At 51.8% G+C, this 7,604-nt stretch overlaps 1 protein-coding gene across 3 annotated transcripts in view; it reads left to right on the top strand.

Annotated features, from left to right (window-relative positions):
* Positions 1 to 7,604, top strand: part of TRIM27 (tripartite motif containing 27) — a 15,042-nt gene that overhangs the window by 761 nt on the left and 6,677 nt on the right. For all 3 annotated transcript variants that reach the window (XM_027766018.1, XM_006162689.3, XM_006162688.3), the window contains exons 2-3: positions 489 to 584; positions 2,176 to 2,406. In XM_027766018.1, coding sequence (XP_027621819.1) covers positions 489 to 584; positions 2,176 to 2,406 — 327 coding nt within the window. The remainder of the gene's footprint in view (positions 1 to 488; positions 585 to 2,175; positions 2,407 to 7,604) is intronic.

Here is a 7,604-nt window from a genome sequence, read left to right as displayed (position 1 = left end):
GCGCCGGCGGTGCGTGGGTCGAGGGGGCCGGGGAGCCGGTGGCCGCGCTGGCACGCAGGCGCCGGACGTCACGCGACGCGCAGCGCTCAGTGGACTGGGCAGCCCGGGCACCCGCACCAGGGCGCGACTCGGCGTCCGTGGGGAGCGGGCAGGCCGCAGGCGGGGAGTCCGCGAGGCTGTCTTCTGTGTCCTGGAGGGCTGCTGGCACAACGACGCTTCCCCGTGGCGCCTTCACTTAGCATTTCACTCTGGCGGTACTGTGCCACCCTGTGGAGGCCTGCCAGCTTCGGCGGGGCCCCTCAGGTCAGTAGGCAGGACTTGCCAGAGGAGAGGCCGGGGCTTCTGTGCTCTGAGCCTTTCTCTGGACACAGCGGGAGAGCCGGCCGTGCCTGGGGCCTGGACCAGCCCTGCTCCGGTGACTGCGGAGCAGGAGAGCCCTGTGTGAGGTCTGCCCCGTCCCGAGCTGAGCAACTGTTTGGCTTTTGCAGGAACAGATCCAGAACCAGCTGGACCACCTGAAGAGAGTGAAAGACTTGAAGAAGAGACGCCGTGCACAGGGGGAGCAGGCCCGGGCAGAGCTCTTGGTAAGGGTTGCTGGATCCCAGGATATCCCCTCTAGGGCCACTCTGTGGGGCTGACCTTCTGGTTAGTGTCCAGCAGGTCACCCAGAGTTTCTAGTGTAGGTGGCCTTGGGAATGTAGCTGGAAAACCAACAAAGACTGGACTCCCTTCATTCTGACCTCTCTGTGAAGTCCAGCCCAGCTGTGTAGGCTAGGGTCCGGCCTTAGAGACGGAGGGAATTCCCACCTTCCTGGGAGCCATCCTGCAGACAGGGGTGACAGCAGACTGCTGAAGTCTCCTTGTTGCCTCTCTCTAGAGAGTTCAATTTCTTTTTTATTTTAATTCTTTTTTTTATTTTTTAAATTTGTTATAGGGTGCGAGTGCTTGTTGGAGAGAGAGAGGAAATGAGAAAGTACTCCCCAGGGGTGGTGGCCATGCTGCAGTCCCTTCTTCTCCATTCTGCTAAGATTTTGAGTAGTGGTCATGCGTGCAGGGCTTCAGTCCCAGACAGAAGCATAGTGGCCCACGTGGGCTCCAGCTGCCTTCACCTGGGCCACAGGGCCCCAGGTGTTCCGATCCTTAACGAGTTCTCATTCTCCACTTCCCCTCTGCTGCCTTCACCTCCAGGCCTCATGTGGCCCCAGAGTACTGATTCCAAACGAGCTCTCATTCTCCATGTCCTCTCTCTCTCACTGGTCTCCTAGGCCCAAGCAAGTGGCTCTGTGCTGATCCATGAGAGGCATTTGGGAGTTCTGTTTTAGAACCCCCCCAAATATTCCAAAACTGTGGAGATTTTTATAATATGTACTTACATACCCAGCATCCCACAGTACACGGATGTTCCCGCTGGTTGGGGATTTGCGTCTGAACACGCAGACGCTCATACCACACGTGTGTCTCACCTCCTGAGGACTGGCAGGCCTGGCCAGAGGTACCTCCTGTTTTCACTCACACAGGCCTCAGCCCTCAGCCTCTCTTTGGGAAGGTACACAGTGTAGCCTGCTGTGAAGGGTTGTTGACAGGGAGACACAGCCCTTCCCGAGAACCAGGGCACCTGGACCTGGCTCTAATGAATTCCACAGATGGCATGAGCTGGTCGGCTTCTCTTGGTCTCAGTTTCTCATCTGTGACATGGGCAGATCAGGCTGGACTCAAGACCCTCCAGTGAGGCTCGAACTGCCCTTCCCACGGTGCAGAGTATGTGTGCTTGGCTGTCACTCGAGGATCGGGCTCTTTGGGCTCTGACACAGCTCCAAATTGTCATGGCCAGTGCGTCATCTGGACATGTCCTAGTGAAACCTTGATTTCTTTCTTTTTTTTTTTAAAAAAAAGATTTATTTTATTTAATTTTATTTATTCATTCATTATTAATTTGACCAGAGAGAGAGGGACAAAGAGAGAGAGAGAGAGAAAGTGAGAAAGCAAGCCACGAGGTCTAAGACTTGTGTCCAGCACCTTAACCACCACGCCACCTGCAGGTCCTGAAACCTTGATTTCACTGGGAGTGAGTGAGTGACCACAGCCCACGAGAGCCCCAGGATGAAATGAGGCTGCCGAGGGGTGGAGGTCGCGGAGATGGAGAGGGCTCTACTGTGCTTCCCTGTCGTTGCTCAGAGCCTGACCCAGATGGAGAGGGAGAAGATCGTCTGGGAGTTCGAGCAGTTGTATCACTCCCTGAAGGAGCACGAGTACCGGCTCCTGGCACGGCTGGAGGAGCTGGACCTGGCCATCTACAACAGCATCAACGGTGCCATCGCCCAGTTCTCCTGCAACATCTCGCACCTCAGCAGCCTGATCGCCCAGCTGGAGGGGAAGCAGCAACAGCCCACCCGGGAGCTCCTGCAGGTGAGTGAGGCCGGGCTTGGCCTCCCCTCTCCCTGCCCCATCCAGGAGCTCCTGCAGGTGAGCCCAGCCCCACGGCCAGGGCTTGTCCTCTCCTCTTCCTGACCCAGCAGGGCAGGACCCTGTCTTCTATTTCCTCTGTGGGGGAGCCTGTACGTGCCAAGTCTGGGTGTGGAGGACACGGGCACTGGAGGTCTGACTGCCATGTTGTTGACCGGTCAGTGACCTTGTCTCATGGAAGGGCACAGGAGCCCTTCCCGGGCCTCGGTGCCCTCGTTTGCCCCTCGTGTCATGAGGGGCGTGGACCACATCATTTAAAGCCCTGCGTCATTCAGTGTCCTGTCCTGGCAGTGTGCATGTGGACGTTGTCACAGCCACACAACGGCTAGCACCTGGATAGGAGGGGCCGGCCCCACAGCCATGACCCAGCCTTGGCAGTGTGGGTGTGACAGCTGACCTGCCTGTCCTGTGTCTGTGCACATGGATCATCCACTCAGGGCTGGGTGTGAGTCACATTCTGTTGTGGAGATTGGCAGGTGCCTAGCGGGTGTCACGGGCCAGAAGCTGAGGTGGGACGAGGGCCTGTGGACACCACCCACCACCTGTTTCTGTGTGCCCTGGGGCTAGCATGGTTTGATACTTGTGAATTGTTGTAAAAAGTCAGAAGAATGTATTTCATGAGACATCAGATTATGTGAGATTTAAAATCACTCTCCATACACCCTTCTACTTTCTAAGTTTTTGTTGTAGGGTGTGTACACTTGCCAAAAGACAGAGTGAAAGTGAGAAATCACCCCCATGGGTATGGCCACTGCAGTGCCTCCCCTCCATCCTCTTCCCTTTTTTTTTTTTTGAGAGGTTTTTCCTATAGGGCTATGTGCTCACCAAGAGGCACCAGCAGTTAGTGCAATGGCTATGTTGCTGGACTCCCACATAGTCGACCGCGGTTCAAGTCCTGGACCCGGTGGCTTAAAACTCACGCCAGGCGCATGTGCGTGCATGCCCAAGATCCTGAGAGGAGAACAGAGGAGAAGGGATTGTGGCATGGCCATCCCCCTCGGGGTGATTTCTCGCTTTCTGTCTCTGTCTTTCTGGCAAGTGCATGTGCCCTATTGCAAAAACCTCTTCAAAAAAAAAAAAAGAGAGAGACTGAGAGACAGTGATAAATCACCCCCTGGGGGGATGGGCACACTACAAAATCCCTTCTCCATTCTCCTCTGGGAATTTTTTTTTTTTTTTTGGGGGGGAGAGGTTTTTGCTATAGGGCACGTGCACTCACCAGACAGACAGAGAGACAGAAAGCAAGAAATCCTCTCCTCGGGATCTTGGGCACACGTGCACATGTGCCCAGCGTGAGTTTTTCTTAAGCCACCGGATCCAGGACGTGAACCGCGGTCAACTACATGGGAGTCTGGCGACATAGCCATTACACTAACTGCTGGCCCTCCTCTCGGGATTTTGGGCACACATATACACAGTGTGTTTTAAGCTGCCAGGTCTGGGACTCGAGCCACAGTTGACCACTTGGGAATCCAGTAACATAACTGCTACACTATCTTTGTTTTTCTTTTTTTTTTTCAGAATTATTTATTTTTAATTTTATTTATTTATTTACTTATTTTAATTTGACCAGAGGGAGAAAGTGAGAAAACAAGCCACCAGGTCCAGGACTTGAACCATGGTCGACCATGTGAGAGCCCAGTGCCTTAACTACCATGCCACCTGCTGGTCCCAGTGTTTGTGCATTACTGGAACACAACCGTGGCTTGTGTGTTGTATCGTTGTGAGTAGCTGGGACAGAGACTGTACATCCATGGAGCCCGCAATGTTGGCTGTCTTGCCTTTTAAGGAAAGCATACCACCCTGTGTTAGAGTAATTAACGGTTATGTCGCTGGACTCCCCGTGGCCGACTGCAGTTGGAGTCCTGGAGCTGGAGGCTTGAAACTCATGCCAGGTCCATGTGGGCTCATGCTCAAAATCCCAGGAGAAGGGATTGCAGCATGGCCATCCCCTCTGGGGGATGATTTCTCTCTTTCTGTCTCTGTCACTCTGGTGAGGGCACCTGCCCCATAGCAAAAGAATCTCTCAAAAAAAAAAAAAAAGAAGAAGGAGAAGAAGACCGCTTGAGCCTTAATGAACTCTGGTATTTAATTGCCAGGAAGAGAAGGGAGAGCTGGCAAAGCGGTGACCAGGAAGGTTAGCAGACCACAGAAGCTGATGCACTTGAGGTCAAATAAACTTAGGTCTGGTGGCCCCAGTTTAGCAGCCCAGCCATCCTGGAGCCCACGAGAGCTACTGCAGTGGGGCGGTCACAGGAGCCAGGCGGTGCGGAGACTCTGGGCAGTGACTGTCAGGAGTATGACTAGTTGGGGACATAGGAAACCACTTTGCATGATTTGGGATGGTGGGGAATTATCTGGAGGGTTTTTTTTCCTTTTTCTTTTTTTGTTATAATGCTCGCTGGAGAAACAGAGACAGAAAGTGAGAAATCCCACCCCAGGAGGATGGCCATGTCGTAGTCACTTCTACTCTTGGGCTTTTGGCCACACACACACACACACACACACACCGAGGGACAGCCAGGCATACGGTACATCTTTTAGAACTTCGTCCTGTACAGCTGAGTAGTACCCCGTCATGTGGAAATGCACTCCGTTGGTGGATGTTTGAGTGTTTCTACCTGGGCTATTCAGGGAGTGCTCCCGCAAACATAAAGAATAGAAATGACTGCATCAGCAGGTAGCATGGTGGTTAAGTCTCTGGATCCCACATGGGTGACTACAAGATCAAGTCCTATCTAGCTATCAATAGAAAAACAGACCGGGGGCCAGGACCTGAAGAAAATGGAGGGGAAGGGCTGCAATGTGGCCGGCCTTCACTTTCCCTCTGTCTGTCTCTGGCAAGTGAACATGCCCTGTGGCAGAAACCTTGAAAAAAAGAGAAGAAAAAAGAGAGATGACCCAGACTTCCACATCCCCTTATACCCTGACCCCTGTGTGCTCTGATTTTAATTCACCTGCTGCCAAAGTGAGCTCCACACGTAAGGTTTAAAAATAATTTTGGGGAAAAAAAAAATTGAGGGGGAACCAGCAGATGGCATAACGGTTACGTTGCTAGACTTTCACATAGTCTGTAGTTTGAGTCCCGGACCCATCAGCTTAAAACTCATGCCAGGCATGTGTGCTTGTGTGGCCATCCTCCCTCTCCCCCCCGAAGGTGATTTCTCACTTTCTCTCTGTCTCTCTAGTAAGCGTATGTGTCCTATAGCAAAACTCTTTCTAAAAAAATAAATTTAAAAATGTTGAACACTCATGAAAGACACAAAATAGAATTGAACAAGTATAAAACTACCCATGTTCTTTTTGCTAAGTTTATTTTCTTCCATGAGCAAGAGAGAGAAAGACAGCACCATTGACAGGGTCTTGGTCATGATCTGCCCCCTCCATGGCTCAAGGAGGTCTCTGGATGCGAACCCAGAACCTTCCCATGCATGTCAGCCTCACAGAGTTTTGACTGTGCTACCATCCAGCCACCAAATCCTTTATTCCTCAACAGGGCGTCTTAGCATACAGTTATCTGTTCTTCAGGGTCATGAGTTTAATGCATTTCCAATAAAAATACCAACTCTTTTCGTTCTAGACAACTTGATAGTTAAGTTCAGATAAATAAAAGCAAACACATGAAAATCGCTGGGATATGCTGAGAAAGAGCTGGATGGGGGCCTGGCCCCATTAACGCACATGGCAAAGCCTGCACAGTTGAAGCAGGAGAGAAGCACTGTCGGGATGGTCAGACGGTGTCAGAGTGAAAGAGTCGGTCTCACTTCTGTACTCAGAAGTACTCTGTAATAAGTGCTAGTCTCCTTTTGGAGAATTTGGCAGTATTTAACAAAACCGACCAAGAAAATAGAGAGACTGGCCAAGAATCCTAGGAATTTACCTCGAAGATACACATGTGTGAAACGCACATGCCCTGTGACCACAGCCTGGCCAGCATGACTCGCGTGGACCAGCCCATGCTGTACACGGACAGCGTGGTGCGCAGCTGGAAAGGGCACGGTGTTTGTGAACATATGGGGTGTGGCTTACAGAATGTCGTGCTGGGGCTGCCGGCAGGTGGTGTGGTAGTTAAGGGCGCTGGACTCCCACATGCCTGACCCCAGTTCTAGTCCTAGACCTGGCAGCTTGCTTTCTCACTTTCTCTCGCTCTCATTCAGTTCCTTTCTGGTCAATTAAATAAACAAGTTAAATTAAATAAAAGAAGAAAAAGAATATACTGCTAAGTGGGAAAACAGAGTATATGATGTGGGGTGTGCTGCTCTGTCATAAAAACGGGGGAGCTGAAAAACGTTCTTGCCTGTTTTTGCCCCAGAAATTGGAAAGTACCAGAAAATGAGGTGGGGGCAGAGTTTAGGCCAGGGCGGGGCGAGGCTCAGAGTTTTAGAGCACCTCGATAAGTTAGCTCAGTTACAGTTCTTACCCACGGAATAAAAAAGAACCTAGGAGTTCACATTAGTGAGGAGTAAATGAGAAGGAAAAATTGAATGTTAACTAAGTAATAGAGAGAGAATTTTGAAGTTAAAAAGTGACCTTTTTAGCAAAGAAGCACTTAACAGGCCCAAGAATGTAAAATTCTCTATTGAAAATGATATCTATGGTAATACCCTTCATTAGATTGTCTGAATAATTAAAATGGGGTGAGGGAATGACCCTTACAGTGAAAATTCAGCAGAAACTGGTGTTAAAGGGAGGGGCGTCCGATGAGGCAGCTGGGTCCTTCACATTACTTCTTCACCGTGAGGGGCGCGAGTGCCGTGTGCTTCAGAGGCGCACAGCGTGAAGGGGTGGGGCAGCTGTCGTTCAGTCCCAAGGGAGGCACTGGACGGCTGTGGGGACCCCGTAACACCCTGGCTTGTGGGGGATGGCGCGATACCATGGCAGGCATCGTGCAGAGGTGCCTTCCTGGCCGAAGCCCCCTGTGGAGGTGTGCCTAATGCTGCCAGCCCTGTGGGCTCCCCGAGGGTCGGGAGAGCTGTGGAGACAGCACTAAGGACTGACCAAATTAGGGTGCACAGTTCGGGGTTCGCAGGGTGGAGTTGCTCCTGGTGACCCTGTGTCTGTCCCTGCTCCTCCCAGAGGGCCAGTCAGGTTGGGTAGGTTGTTACCAGGCGTCGAGGTAGGGCATGGCGAGTGAGGGGCTT

Source organism: Tupaia chinensis, unplaced genomic scaffold, assembly GCF_000334495.1.
Source record: "Tupaia chinensis unplaced genomic scaffold, TupChi_1.0 Scaffold140356_1, whole genome shotgun sequence".
In the NCBI taxonomy this organism is placed as follows: Eukaryota; Metazoa; Chordata; class Mammalia; order Scandentia; family Tupaiidae; genus Tupaia; species Tupaia belangeri.
This window is presented reverse-complemented; position numbering and strand designations above follow the sequence as displayed.